The sequence below is a fragment of the Phyllobates terribilis genome, unplaced genomic scaffold (assembly GCF_046119375.1).
Source record: "Phyllobates terribilis strain yellow unplaced genomic scaffold, ASM4611937v1 Scaffold_5__5_contigs__length_657084704, whole genome shotgun sequence".
NCBI classification, from domain to species: Eukaryota; Metazoa; Chordata; class Amphibia; order Anura; family Dendrobatidae; genus Phyllobates; species Phyllobates terribilis.
Genome location: NW_027362765.1, coordinates 363,117,232 through 363,133,456, shown reverse-complemented (window position 1 = coordinate 363,133,456; position 16,225 = coordinate 363,117,232). Strand labels below are relative to the sequence as shown.

Genomic DNA, 16,225 nt, shown 5'->3' with positions numbered 1-16,225 from the left:
GGTATCTGCTCCATCCCGGGGCTCAGCAGCTTCATTATTAGCCCTGTTCTTGGCACGGGGTCACAGTTTCTTGTGTTTTGCTCTTGACCCTTTAGCTGTGTGTGAAAGCGGCTGCCGGACTGCTTAATTCTGCACCTATGCCAGCCCCTTCTATGTCCCTGCGTCTGATGTTTAGTTGTCACCACTAGTGATGAGCGAATGTGCTCGGATAAGGGCTTAATCGGGCACGCTCGGGTGCTAACAGTATCTTGGGCGCACTTGAAAAATAGGTTCGAGTCGACGCAGCCTCATTTCTCGCAGCTGTTTGACAGCACACGCATAGATTGTGGCAGCTGCAGCGACTCAAACCTATTTTTCGAGTACCCTGCAGATACTGTTAGCACCGGAGCGCGCTCAATTAAGCCCTCATTCATCACTAGTCCCCACCAATTCTATATACTTCCCTACCACCGTGACCTCCCTCGTGGTCATCCCCAGTGATTCAGCTGCAGCCTTCTCATGAGCAGATCCCTGTGGGGATGAAGACCTGCCGTCCCAGCAAAGTCCTGTGGTGGGAGATGATTGAGCGCTGACATCTGCACTGTAAGATCACATTGTATAAGGGATCGATATTTTACGCTTTGCTTTCATCTCTGCAGCTGGTCGGTCAGTTTATCGCTAGAGCGGTGGGAGATGGGATCCTGAACAAGACTTACATAGAGGCTTATAAAGGCACGGTGGACTGCGACCATGCGCGGTATGTTACACGTGTGATCTCCTCAAGGCTGGGAACCGCACAATGAATTCACACAATGTTTTACATAGCTAAGCTATGCCATTTACTTGTCAGATGGATGTCACAAAATGCACTTCATCACTGAAGGCTGTTACATTGGAAAGATTCGCGGTCTACATCCACTGCTGCTGCACGCTGTATTCTGCTAGTGGAGTCAGTGTGTGCATTACTGATCCTGAGTTACATCCTGTCTTATACTTCAGAGCTGCACTCACTATTCTGCTGGTGCAGTCACTGTGTACTTACATTACTGATCCTGCACTGATCCTGAGTTACATCCTGTATTATACTCCAGAGCTGCACTCACTATTCTGCTGGTGCAGTCACTGTGTACATACATTACATTACAGATCCTGCACTGATCCTGAGTTACCTCCTGTATTATACCCCTGAGCTGCGCTCACTATTCTGCTGGTGCAGTCACTGTGAACTTACATTACTGATCCTGAGTTACATCCTGTATTATATATATTCCAGAGCTGCTCTCACTATTCTGCTGGTACAGTCACTGTGTACATACATTACATTACTGATCCTGAGTTACATCCTGTATTATACTCCAGAGCTGCACTCACTATTCTGCTGGTGCAGTCACTGTGTACATACATTACATTACTGATCCTGAGTTACCTCCTGTATTATACTCCAGAGCTGCACTCACTATTCTGCTGGTGCAGTCACTGTGTACATACATTACATTACTGATCCTGAGTTACCTCCTGTATTATACTCCAGAGCTGCACTCACTATTCTGCTGGTGCAGTCACTGTGTACATACATTACATTACTGATCCTGAGTTACATCCTGTATTATACTCCAGAGCTGCACTCACTATTCTGCTGGTGCAGTCACTGTGTACATACATTACATTACTGTTCCTGAGTTACATCTTGTATTATACTCCAGAGCTGCACTCACTATTCTGCTGGTGCAGTCACTGTGTACATACATTACATTACTGTTCCTGAGTTACATCCTGTATTATACTCCAGAGCTGCGCTCACTATTCTGCTGGTGCAGTCACTGTGTACATACATTACATTACTGATCCTGAGTTACATCCTGTCTTATACTTCAGAGCTGCACTCACTATTCTGCTGGTGCAGTCACTGTGTACTTACATTACTGATCCTGCACTGATCCTGAGTTACATCCTGTATTATACTCCAGAGCTGCACTCACTATTCTGCTGGTGCAGTCACTGTGTACATACATTACATTACAGATCCTGCACTGATCCTGAGTTACCTCCTGTATTATACCCCTGAGCTGCGCTCACTATTCTGCTGGTGCAGTCACTGTGAACTTACATTACTGATCCTGAGTTACATCCTGTATTATATATACTCCAGAGCTGCTCTCACTATTCTGCTGGTACAGTCACTGTGTACATACATTACATTACTGATCCTGAGTTACATCTTGTATTATACTCCAGAGCTGCACTCACTATTCTGCTGGTGCAGTCACTGTGTACATACATTACATTACTGTTCCTGAGTTACATCTTGTATTATACTCCAGAGCTGCACTCACTATTCTGCTGGTGCAGTCACTGTGTACATACATTACATTACTGTTCCTGAGTTACATCCTGTATTATACTCCAGAGCTGCGCTCACTATTCTGCTGGTGCAGTCACTGTGTACATACATTACATTACTGATCCTGAGTTACCTCCTGTATTATACTCCAGAGCTGCACTCACTATTCTGGTGCAGTCACTGTGTACATACATTACATTACTGATCCTGAGTTACCTCCTGTATTATACTCCAGAGCTGCACTCACTATTCTGCTGGTGCAGTCACTGTGTACATACATTACATTACTGTTCCTGAGTTACATCCTGTATTATACTCCAGAGCTGCGCTCACTATTCTGCTGCTGCAGTCACTGTGTACATACATTACTGATCCTGAGTTACATCCTGTATTATACTCCAGAGCTGCACTCACTATTCTGCTGGTGCAGTCACTGTGTACATCCATTGCATTACTAATCCTGAATGACATCCTGTATTATACTCCAGAGCTGCACTCACTATTCTGCTGGTGCAGTCACTGTGTACATACATTACATTACTGATCCTGAGTTACCTCCTGTATTATACTCCAGAGCTGCACTCACTATTCTGCTGGTGCAGTCACTGTGTACATACATTACATTACTGTTCCTGAGTTACCTCCTGTATTATACTCCAGAGCTGCACTCACTATTCTGCTGGTGCAGTCACTGTGTACATACATTACATTACTGATCCTGGGTTACCTCCTGTATTATACCCCAGAGCTGCACTCGCTATTCTGCTGGCGCAGTCACTGTGTACATACATTATATTACTGATCCTGAGTTACCTCCTGTATTATACTCCAGAGCTGCACTCACTATTCTGCTGGTGCAGTCACTGTATACACACATTATATTACTGATCCTGAGTTACATCCTGTATTATACTCCTGAGCTGCACTCACTATTCTGCTGGTGCAGTCACTGTGTACATACATTATATTACTGATCCTGAGTTACATCCTGTATTATACTCCAGAGCTGCACTCACTATTCTGCTGGTGCAGTCACTGTGTACATCCATTGCATTACTAATCCTGAGTTACCTCTTGTATTATACCCCAGAGCTGCACTCACTATTCTGCTGGTGCAGTCACTGTGTACATACATTACATTACTGTTCCTGAGTTACATCCTGTATTATACTCCAGAGCTGCACTCACTATTCTGCTGGTGCAGTCACTGTGTACATACATTACATTACTGATCCTGAGTTACCTCTTGTATTATACCCCAGAGCTGCACTCACTATTCTGCTGGTGCAGTCACTGTGTACATACATTACATTACTGATCCTGAGTTACCTCCTGTATTATACTCCAGAGCTGCACTCACTATTCTGCTGGTGCAGTCACTGTGTACATACATTACATTACTGATCCTGAGTTACCTCCTGTATTATACTCCAGAGCTGCACTCACTATTCTGCTGGTGCAGTCACTGTGTACATACATTACATTACTAATCCTGAGGTACATTCTGTGTTATACTCCAGAGCTGCGCTCACCATTCTGCTGGTAGAACAGACTATTTTCTGCGGTATGTATGTGCAGCTTGTGATTTCCTCTGACCGTTGTTCTCCTCTTATAGAGAAGCCTTGAATCGCGCAGCCGTTCTCCTCAGTATGACAAGAGTTGGAAAGAGGATTGACAGTGTGTGGGGCGCAGGAGGCGGACAGCAGCCAGTTAAGAAATTAGTGAAAGAGGTAAATGTGATAAGAGCAGAGACGTGGCGTCCTGGTCACTGATAATCCAGTATACAAACCAGTGTAACCGAGCGCTCATAAAAGCCTATGGTGAGAGAGTGCAGCTGGAAATCTGTATACGTTAATAACCGTTACTCCCCTTTTCATGTCGCTGTCTCTTCTCTGGTGGTCCCTCCTGGTCCTGCATCGATGACATCATATGACAGCTGCAGCCAATCACTTGCCATAGCACTGATGATTGCATGGCAGATGAGGCTGTGATTGTAAGCAGCGGTTACTTGATAGATGTGATATTGTCACTCAAACCGCCTCCACGCTGGAGAGCCCCAGAGTGGAGGCGGTTTGAGGAGGAGAGTAATGGTTAATTTATTACTTTTTATATATATATATATGCATCCTGAACCTTTTATCTTAGCCTTGTATGTGCCACTGCATTTATTCTTCTTCCCATCAGATCGATATGCTGCTGAAAGAGTACGTGTTATCCGGAGATGTGTCCGAAGCTGAACGTTGTCTCCAGGAGCTGGAAGTTCCTCATTTCCACCATGAACTCGTATATGAAGTAAGCCCCTTCTTCTCTCCTCCGCCCACCTGTCCACAGTGCGGCAGACAGGAGAACGTATTCATTCCTATCCCTTGTGCAGGCAATACTGATGGTCCTGGAGGCGAGCGGCGACACCACCTACAGGATGATGCTCAGCTTGTTAGAGTCCCTCTGGAAGTCGGCTGTGATCACCTTGGACCAAATGAAAAGGGTAAGACTGCCCTCTGCTGGTGGGAGACGAGGTCTACAACAGAATTAATGAGTGTGTTACACTTCGCTTCTCTTTTTTTTTAGGGCTACGATAGAATTTACCATGAAATTCCAGATATTAATTTGGACGTACCTCATGCATACTCTGTTCTGGAGCGTTTCGTGGAGGACTGCTTCAAAGCTGGAATCATTTCTAAACAAATACGGGACCAATGTCCATCCAGGTGACTACTAGAATGATTTTCTTCTATAGGTCGCAAATTATAAATCTATCATCTGAAATAGTAGTGGCCAAATAGTGCCAAAGACTAGTCACACGTAACTGGGGGAGGAGCAGCAGACACGTGAGAAAGTGATACCGAGCCTGAGTGCCATAATGGAGTCACGGGGGGTGGGCAGCCGCTGTGCATCATTCACGTCCCTTACCCGCCAATATCCGGTGATTTTATAGGGTGCCATTTTTTTTATTTTTTTTTTTTCTTTTTTTATTTATTTATTTATTTTTTGGGGGTGAGTACAAAGCAACACTAAAATACATTTTAAATTGTATTCCTCTTCCCCCTAAAAACTGTTTTTATATATTAGATACGTGTTTTCTTTTTTTGTCCAAACGGGTGGGCTTTCTAGCAAAGATTTGGACCAGAAGCTTTTTTTTCTAATTTCATTTATTTCACACATCATGCCCCCCATAAGGCTGGGGAAAGGGTTGGGGGGGGGCTTCTCAAACTTCATTACAAATGTGACTTTCCCAGTAGAATTGACCATTCTCAATTCCGCAGATTTTTTTTTTACTTGTGGAGTGGCTTTAACCCTTTCCTGACCGGGCTATTTTCTATTTTTGAGCTTTTTGTTTTTCCCTCCTCTTCTTCCAAGAGCCATAATTTTTTTTTTTTTTTTTCCCATCTACGTAGCTTTATTAGGGCTTGTTTTTTTTTTTTGCAGGACGAGTTGCACTTTTGAGTGACACCTTTTCAGGAAAAAAAAAAATTCAGGTGTGCCAAAATGGTAAAAACTGTGCAATTACGCAGTGCTTTTTTTTTTTTTTTTGTTTTCCTATTTTTCTCCATTATACAGTAAAAATGACCTGGCAATGTGATTTTACAGGTCAGTATGATTATGGTGATATCAAACATGATTATTCTTTAAGTAGTGAAACAAAAATTGTAAATTTTTTAAAAAAATAAATAAATACGCCCGAGTCACTATTTTCTGAGAGCCCGTAAAGTTTTTAATTTTCGAGCTGAGGGCTTGTTTTTTTCAGTCAATGTTTTTAGTGATACCATTGGGGTAGATACGATATTTTGACATCCCCTTGTTTCATTTTTTTTTCGCTGTTGCTGTGGTTTTTGATTTTTTTTTTTTTTTTTTCCTCTCATTTCATTTATATTTTGATACAGTGGATTTTTACAGACCTGGAGATATCACGTGTACTTTTTAAAAATTTTATTTTAATGGCGGGGGGAGAAAGTGGGGTATATATGCCCAGTGGCTGACATAAATATTGAACACGTCACCAATTTTATAAGTTAATACAGTACAGACCAAAAGTTTGGACACACCTCCTCATTTAAAGATTTTTCTGTATTTTTATGACTATGAAAATTGTACATTCACACTGAAGGCATCAAAACTATGAATTACCACATGTGGAATTATATACTTAACAAAAAAGTGTGAAACGACTGAAAATATGTCTTCTATTCTAGGTTCTTCACAGTAGCCACCTTTAGCTTTGATGACTGCTTTGCACACTCTTGGCATTCTCTTGATGAGCTTCAAGAGGTAGTCACCGGAAATGGTCTTCCAACAATCTTGAAGGAGTTCCCAGAGATGCTTAGCACTTGTTGGCCCTTTTGCCTTCACTCTGCGGTCCAGCTCACCCCAAACCATCTCGATTGGGTTCAGGTCTGGTGACTGTGGAGGTCAGGTCATCTGGCGTAGCACCCCATCACTCTCATTCTTGGTCAAATAGCCCTTACACAGCCTGGAGGTGTTTGGGGTCATTGTCCTGTTGAAAAATAAATGATGGTCCAACTAAACGCAAACCGGATGGAATAGCATGCCGCTGCAAGATGCTGTGGTAGCCATGCTGGTTCAGTATGCCTTCAATTTTGAATAAATCCCCAACAGTGTCACCAGCAAAGCACCCCCACACCATCACACCTCCTCCTCCATGCTTCACGGTGGGAACCAGGCATGTAGAGTCCATCCGTTCACCTTTTCTGCGTCGCACAAAGACACGGTGGTTGGAACCAAAGATCTCAAATTTGGACTCCTCAGACCAAAGCACAGATTTCCACTGGTCTAATGTCCATTCCTTGTGTTCTTTAGCCCAAACAAGTCTCTTCTGCTTGTTGCCTGTCCTTAGCAGTGGTTTCCTAGCAGCTATTTTACCATGAAGGCCTGCTGCACAAAGTCTCCTCTTAACAGTTGTTGTAGAGATGTGTCTGCTGCTAGAACTCTGTGTGGCATTGACCTGGTCTCTAATCTGAGCTGCTGTTAACCTGCGATTTCTGAGGCTGGTGACTCGGATAAACTTATCCTCAGAAGCAGAGGTGACTCTTTGTCTTCCTTTCCTGGGGCGGTCCTCATGTGAGCCAGTTTCTTTGTAGCGCTTGATGGTTTTTGCACTTGGGGACACATTCAAAGTTTGCCCAATTTTTCAGACTGACTGACCTTCATTTCTTAAAGTAATGATGGCCTCTCATTTTTCTTTACTTAGCTGCCTTTTTCTTGCCATAATACAAATTCTAACAGTCTATTCAGTAGGACTATCAGCTGTGTATCCACCAGACTTCTGCACAACACAACTGATGGTCCCAACCCCATTTATAAGGCAAGAAATCCCACTTATTAAACCTGACAGGGCACACCTGTGAAGTGAAAACCATTTCCGGTGACTACATCTTGAAGCTCATCAAGAGAATGCCAAGAGTGTGCAAAGCAGTCATCAAAGCAAAAGGTGGCTACTGTGAAGAACCTAGAATATAAGACATATTTTCAGTTGTTTCACACTTTTTTGTTAAGTATATAATTCCACATGTGTTAATTCATAGTTTTGATGCCTTCAGTGTGAATGTACAATTTTCATAGTCATGAAAAATACAGAAAAATCTTTAAATGAGGAGGTGTGTCCAAACTTTTGGTCTGTACTGTATATTTCTGAAGGTGCTATTGACATGAAATGCTCACCAGATGTCCGTAACAACCAATCCAATCCACACAGGAAAAAAAATAATCTATACATGTCCATAAATTTAAGTTATGCGTAATAATGAGAAATGATGCAGAGAAAAAGTATTGAACACTCTTAGTTAAATTTATTTAATAACTTGTACAAAAGCCTTTGTTGGTAATGAAGCTTCAAGACACCTCCTGTATGGAGAAACTAGTTGCAGGCTTTGCTCAGATGTGATTTTGGCCCGTTCTTCCACATAAACACAGGTCACATCCTGAAGCTTCCGTGGCTTCTTCTATGAACTCTGAGCTTTAGTTCCTTCCATACATTTTCTCTTGGATTCAGGTCCGGTCTGCCATTCTAGCAGCTTTATTTTCTCTCTCTGAAACCAATTGAGTTTCATTGGCTGAGTTTTTGGGATCATTGTCTTGCTGAAATGTCCACCCTTGTTTCATCTTCATCATCCTGGTAGACTGCAGCGGATTTTTATCTAGAATGTCTCGGTACATTGCCAGTGCCTTATGCTGAAAACCAGCCCCACACAATCATGTTCCCACCTCCACACTTCACTGTGAGTATGGGTGTTTGGGGTCAGGGCTGTGGAGTCCATAAGCCAAACCTCCGACTCCTTCATACACGGCTCATGTTTAAGTGATAAATTTACTGTAGCACAGATTCATCTCCGCTAAAAGTCTAGACCCTCAGATCAGGAATAGGACAGACATTTATAGGACATTTCAGAACTTTCCCAAATTCTTATGAAAAAATATTCCCCACAAACTGCATTGAACTCCGACTCCTAAAATATATAATAAATTGGGTACAGGAGTTGGTCCATTTTATACTGACTTTGACGCCACCAAATTGGGCTCCGACTCCACAGCCCTGTTTGGGGTGATATGCAGTTGCCTTTTGGCCTCCAAACATGGTGTGGCATCCAACGAGTTCAATTTTGGTCTCTTCTGACAAGACTATATTCTCCCAGTATTTCACAGGCGTGTGTAAATGTTGTTTGAACATGCTTTTTGTTCAGCAATGGAGTCTTGCGTGGTGAGCATGCTTACAGGCCATGGAGGTTGCGTGGTGAGCGTGCATACAGCCCATGGAGGTTGCGTGGTGAGCGTGCATACAGCCCGTGGAGGTTGCGTGGTGAGCGTGCATACAGGCTGTGGAGGTTGCGTGGTGAGCGTGCATACAGGCCATGGAGGTTGCGTGGTGAGCGTGCATACAGGCCATGGAGGTTGCGTGGTGAGCGTGCATACAGGCCATGGAGGTTGCGTGGTGAGCGTGCATACAGCCCATGGAGGTTGCGTGGTGAGCGTGCATACAGTCCATGGAGGTTGTGGTGAGCGTGCATACAGCCCATGGAGGTTGCGTGGTGAGCGTGCATACAGGACATGGAGGGTGGGTACATTACTTTATAGTTTTTTTTTTTTGTTTTTTTTTTTTACACAATTGTACCTGTTGAATCCAGGTCTTTCTGTAGCTATTCACAGGTGTCCTTGGACAACTCTTCTGATAATTCTTTGCACTCCTCTGTCTGAAATCTTGCGGGTGGCACCTGGTTGTGGCTGGTTTATGGTGAAATTATCTTTTTTCCACTTCCGGATTATGGCCTCTCATTGCTCACTGGAACCTTCAGTAGTTTAGAAATTCTACTGTAACCAATGACATCAGTATGTTTTGCAACAATAAGGTTGCGAAAGTCTTGAGACATCTCACGGATATTCCCCATCATGAGATATTTCTTGTGTGGCACATTGGTAATGAGACACATTTCTATAGGCCATCGGGTGAACCAGCTGATATTATTTCTCACTAAGTGGCAGGATTGCTCTCTAATTACTGACAGATTTCAGCTGGTGTCGGGACTTTTTGCTCCTCTCTTTCTTCATGTGTTCTATACCTTTTCCCTGTGTCATTTCTCATTATTACACATAATTTATGGATATCTATGGTGTGATTTCTTTGCCTGTGTGAATTGGATGGGTTGTTACCGACATCTGGTGAGAATTTCATGTCAGTAGCACCTTTAGAAATATTCATTACTTATTTCACCCGTTATATATGTCAGTAAGGAGAAAATATCTGCGTCTCGTGTATTTTATTGTCAAATAGCTGCAGATTTTCACTGCAGATTTTACACCAAAAATCTTCAACAATTCTGCAAAGTCTGAAGTGGCTGTAAAGGGCACGAGATTAAGGGGGGAAACTGGTGTCTCCTGATATGACGATTAGTAGGGTGGTCTTAAGAAGTGTGATTTCACTTGCTACTTCTACAGTAAGAGATATATATCTGGGCACACGGCTCGTCCGACACATTACTTGCGTTCTGCCTGTGACCAGTCGACGTGCGGTTTCTGCAGTAAATCTGTCTCTTTGAAGAAGAATGAAAGCTCAAAGAGACGCCAGCATGCACTTACAGTAAGAGGTTTGTCTTCTGCTTGTAAACCTTTTATTATATATAAATCCCTTCATGTAGGGGCATGTGTGAAAGGGATCAAGGCAAACGCCGTAGATGTACCGCATCCATTAATGGGGCTTTCTGCCTTTGCTTTGTACATGTGGCGTTCTTAGGACAGCTCTTACCTTGTGCATGGGGTTACAACAGCGAAGGCGAGCGCATGGTTTTGTTTTCCAGGCATCTCTAGTTGATTTGCGTCTTGCATGTGATGGAACAAAGCTCAACATCTGACCGTTCCTCTAAAGGGGCTTTCCCTAGATCAATTTCAGGAGTGCACCACTTCGTCTCCTTGTCTGCCGGGGCGGTGCGCACCTTAACACCAGCAGCATTGTCCTACCGCTGATCTGAACTGTGTACTCTCTAAAGCTGCAAGCAGAGACTTCTTTTCCTCTGCAGCGTCGGAGTAGCACAGGTGGATAGAAACTCACTGATCCAGTGACCCAACCAGCAGCACTAGCTCTACAGCTTGTAAGCGCTGCTCCCTTTGTTTAGGAAACCAGACCCAACCAGCAGCACTAGCTCTACAGCTTGTAAGCACTGCTCCCTTTGTTTAGGAAACCAGACCCAACCAGCAGCATTAGCTCTACAGCTTGTAAGCGCTGCTCCCTTTGTTTAGGAAACCACACCCAACCAGCAGCACTAGCTCTACAGCTTGTAAGCGCTGTTCCCTTTGTTTAGGGAAACCAGCCACGTATGACAGACTGCAGCGGTGGCTGGTAACCTAGGTACCATCCCTCCATTCTTTAAAGGAAACCTGTCAGCAGGAATGTCCATGTTAAACTAAAGGTATGGGCAGTATAGTGCTATCATACTGATTTAATATATACCTTTAGTTTAGTTTAAAAATCTGCAACCTGGTTTTCGTTATATCTTAATGCTACATTTCGGTGCTTCGGGGTAGGACTGTGGGTAGGGTCTTCGGCTCAGAGGGCTCAGCCACGGCCCCTCCAGTGCCTGCTTCATTAATATGAATTTCGGGTTGGCATTGTCTTAGCTGGGGGCGGCGCTCTCAGGGGTGGCGGTCTTCATGAAAATTACAACAGCGCATGCACAGATCAACCTAAGGCGCTCTTCAGGAAAATGGCGCATGCGCAGGATGAGATCTTGGCTCTTCTTTTGATATTCACATCAAATATTTTGCAATTTTAACCATTTACGCTGTTAAGAGGATATGAAAAAAAGAGACAACATTGAAATGTAATTTCTTTCCATCACAGAGGAAGAAAACGATTTGTGAGTGAAGGAGACGGCGGGCGTCTGAAATTCGAGAGCCATTAGAGGAGATGACGGCAGGAGGCGGCACGGCTGGGCACAGTTAACGTTTATGAATCTCCTATATTTGTTCTTATGGGTACAAAGTCTTTCTATAATAGTTTTCTAAATAAAACCGTTTGAGAAGTTGATTGATTGGGGGTGGGTCGCTGTACGGAGACACATGGTGAGACTCAGAAGCTGCACTGTATATATATCTGGACGTGCCATGTGTTTCCAATCCCTCTGTAGCCACATGTACTGGCCGCTCGTCTGTCCTACACGGTAAATCACTCTGAAGACTCGTTATCGTGGGGGGCCGGGGCCCTGAGACCCTCCGTTGTCTGGCGGCTGCTGCTGCTGCTGCTGCTCTTTATACACATATTTTGCTTTTGGTAGCTGAAAGGGAGAAGTGACTTGTTCTGTATAATTTATCCATTTGTGCCAGAGGGGGCAGAGTTTTACTTTATATATATATATATATATATATATTTTTTTTTTTTTTTAAGCAGACGGATTGAGGTGGGAGGGGGATATTTTTATTCACCTTTCCTGAGGAAAAACTAAAATTTTGACATGAAAACGTACAGTATATGGTGGCTGGAACATCTATTTTTCTACAAAAAAAATAAAAAAAAATAACTGGACATACAAACTTAAGTTCTGCTAGAACGCGCGTGTGTGTATACATGAGTGCAAAACTAAATAAATGTTTAGTGACGCAACAACGGCCTCGGCTGATGTTTATGTGCGACCGACGCGATCACCGTCAATTAATGGATTACATGGGACTGTATACATGAAGCAAATGAATCTGAAAGCCCCAATTTTCCTGTCCTTTTTGGCCTCTCTTGTAGTCAGAGCTTTCCTGTATTGTATATCTCTTATGGAAGAAATCAAGCCTGAGATGTCACTCGGAGCAAAAAAGATCACCAAGCTAAGACTTAGCTACTGTGGAAGAAGAGAGCAATGACTAGTGAAGGACATCATGGCCATAAGAACAGAAGGAAGACCAGCAACCCAAGGGCTTGATACTACCAAAATAATGGCTGAGAAGATCCCGGTGGAGCTATCTAGGCTAGTAAAAGATCAATCTTCCTACAGAGCGTTCATCCTTCAAGTCGCCATGGATCGAGATCGAGCCGAAGGTCATTAAAACAAATTAAAATATCCCGTATGAACACTTCATGAGTCAATGTGAAATGTGCCCATTTACAATGAATATCCACTTTGAGACACCAGACCGGACACAAATGGATCTTCCTATTTGGCCATTAGACCCCGAGCCCGCGGTGAGGAGCATGAAATCAAGTGGTAAGTTTTCTGTAGATCAGATTTATTATAAATCCACATTTAGGATGGGGAAAAATTGAGCGATGAGAGCAAGGCCTTGTCCTCAGCTAGACGCGGCTGCTATAGCATAAATCGCCAACATTGTGGGGGTTTTCTCATGTAAATGGTGTGGAGATTATACCGAGAAGGATATAATAAACCAGCTAAAGAAAGGGGAAATAACGCCACTAGAAAAGGATTACAGGAGGATGTGAACAATCGTACTTAAGAAAGGGCTCAGAGAGGAGTGTAAGGAATCGTTGCCATGAAAGGGGAACAGGAAGATGTGAATTGTTCAGATGAATAAGATCAGAGGTGGATGTGAAGAATCGTTCGGAAAAGCGGGCTGTGTAGTCAAGAAATCTGCAGCTAAATACAATGCTGGTGCCAACTAATATGTGTGAATGCAGCTATGACAGCAGACCACTGCTGATGTCTAAGGGAAGGCGACTCCAGAGAGGAAATATATTACTGAACGGTGGGAGATCAGGACCTGGAGGAACCCAGATTTCTTTCAGATGTGGATAGGAGGGTCAGGATTTGGCGTAAGCAGCATGAATCTATGGCCCCTCTTGGTACGGCAGGGAGACTAATGGTGGGAGAAGGTTTTCTGGCCGCACCCTACCTCCTCTGATACCTGAGGATTGATATTTTGCCACTAAGAATTACACTGCTCAAAAAAATAAAGGGAACACTTAAACAACAGAATATAACTCCAAGTAAATCAAACTTCTGTGAAATCAAACTGTCCACTTAGGAAGCAACACTGATTGACAATCAATTTCACATGCTGTTGTGCAAATGGAATAGACAATAGATGGAAATTATTGGCAATTATCAAGACACCCTCAATAAAGGAGCGGTTCTGCAGGTGGGGACCACAGACTACATCTCAGTACCAATGCTTTCTGGCTGATGTTTTGGTCACTTCTGAATGTTGGTTGTGCTTTCACACTCCTGGTAGCATGAGACGGACTCTACAACCCACAGAAGTTGCTCAGGTAGTGCAGCTCATCCAGGATGGCACATCAATGCGAGCTGTGGCAAGAAGGTTTGCTGTGTCTGTCAGCATAGTGTCCAGAGGCTGGAGGCGCTACCAGGAGACAGGCCAGTACACCAGGAGACGTGGAGGGGGCCGTAGGAGGGCAACAACCCAGCAGCAGGACCGCTACCTCCGCCTTTGTGCAAGGAGGAACAGGAGGAGCACTGCCAGAGCCCTGCAAAATGACCTCCAGCAGGCCACAAATGTGCATGTGTCTGCACAAGCGGTTAGAAACCGACTCCATGAGGGTGGTATGAGGGCCCGACGTCCACAGATGGGGGTTGTGCTCACAGCCCAACACCGTGCGGGACGCTTGGCATTTGCCACAGAACTCCAGGATTGGCAAATTCGTCACTGGCGCCCTGTGCTCTTCACAGATGAAAGCAGGTTCACACTGAGCACATGTGACAGACATGACAGAGTCTGGAGACGCCGTGGAGAGCGATCTGCTGCCTGCAACATCCTTCAGCATGACTGGTTTGGCAGTGGGTCAGTAATGGTGTGGGGTGGCATTTCTTTGGAGGGCCGCACAGCCCTCCATGTGCTCGCCAGAGGTAGCCTGACTGCCATTAGGTACCGAGATGAGATCCTCAGACCCCTTGTGAGACCATATGCTGGTGCGGTTGGCCTTGGGGTCCTCCTAATGCAGGACAATGCCAGACCTCATGTGGCTGGAGTGTGTCAGCAGTTCCTGCAAGATGAAGGCATTGAAGCTATGGACTGGCCGCCCGTTCCCCAGACCTGAATACGATTGAGCACATCTGGGACATCATGTCTCGCTCCATCCACCAACGTCACGTTGCACCACAGACTGTCCAGGAGTTGGCGGATGCTTTAGTCCAGGTCTGGGAGGAGATCCCACAGGGGACCATCCGCAACCTCATCAGGAGCATGCCCAGGCGTTGTAGGGAGGTCATACAGGCACGTGGAGGCCACACACAATACTCAGCCTCATCAGGAGCATGCCCAGGCATTGTAGGGAGGTCATACAGTCACGTGGAGGCCACACACAATACTGAGCCTCATCAGGAGCATGCCCAGGCGTTGTAGGGAGGTCATACAGGCACGGGGAGGCCACACACAATACTCAGCCTCATCAGGAGCGTGCCCACGCGTTGTAGGGAGGTCATACAGGCACGTGGAGGTCACACACAATACTCAGCCTCATCAGGAGCGTGCCCAGGCGTTGTAGGGAGGTCATACAGGCACGTGGAGGCCACACACAATACTCAGCCTCATCAGGAGCGTGCCCAGGCGTTGTAGGGAGGTCATACAGGCACGTGGAGGCCACACACAATACTCAGCCTCATCAGGAGCATGCCCAGGCGTTGTAGGGAGGTCATACAGGCACGTGGAGGCCGCACACAATACTCAGCCTCATCAGGAGCATGCCCAGGCGTTGTAGGGAGGTCATACAGGCACGTGGAGGCCACACACAATACTCAGCCTCATCAGGAGCATGCCCAGGCGTTGTAGGGAGGTCATACAGGCACGTGGAGGCCACACACAATACTCAGCCTCATCAGGAGCATGCCCAGGCGTTGTAGGGAGGTCATACAGGCACGTGGAGGCCACACACAATACTCAGCCTCATCAGGAGCGTGCCCAGGCGTTGTAGGGAGGTCATACAGGCACGTGGAGGCCACACACAATACTCAGCCTCATCAGGAGCGTGCCCAGGTGTTGTAGGGAGGTCATACAGGCACGGGGAGGCCACACACAATACTCAGCCTCATCAGGAGCGTGCCCAGGCGTTGTAGGGAGGTCATACAGGCACGTGGAGGCCACACACAATACTCAGCCTCATCAGGAGCATGCCCAGGCGTTGTAGGGAGGTCATACAGGCACGTGGAGGCCACACACAATACTCAGCCTCATCAGGAGCATGCCCAGGCGTTGTAGGGAGGTCATACAGGCACGTGGAGGCCACACACAATACTCAGCCTCATCAGGAGCATGCCCAGGCGTTGTAGGGAGGTCATACAGGCACGTGGAGGCCGCACACAATACTCCGCCTCAACAGGAGCATGCCCAGGCGTTGTAGGGAGGTCATACAGGCACGTGGAGGCCACACACAATACTCAGCCTCATCAGGAGCGTGCCCAGGCGTTGTAGGGAGGTCATACAGGCACGTGGAGGCCACACACAATACTC

At 45.4% G+C, this 16,225-nt stretch overlaps 1 protein-coding gene across 1 annotated transcript in view; it reads left to right on the top strand.

Moving 5' to 3' along the window:
- Positions 1 to 12,425, top strand: part of PDCD4 (programmed cell death 4) — a 47,470-nt gene extending 35,045 nt beyond the window's left edge. The window contains exons 7-12 of the mRNA XM_073684735.1: positions 639 to 736; positions 3,936 to 4,050; positions 4,505 to 4,612; positions 4,695 to 4,805; positions 4,889 to 5,028; positions 11,664 to 12,425. Of these exons, the coding sequence (XP_073540836.1) occupies positions 639 to 736; positions 3,936 to 4,050; positions 4,505 to 4,612; positions 4,695 to 4,805; positions 4,889 to 5,028; positions 11,664 to 11,724 (633 nt within the window). The 3' untranslated portion in view covers positions 11,725 to 12,425. The remainder of the gene's footprint in view (positions 1 to 638; positions 737 to 3,935; positions 4,051 to 4,504; positions 4,613 to 4,694; positions 4,806 to 4,888; positions 5,029 to 11,663) is intronic.
- Positions 12,426 to 16,225: the final 3,800 nt, after the last annotated feature.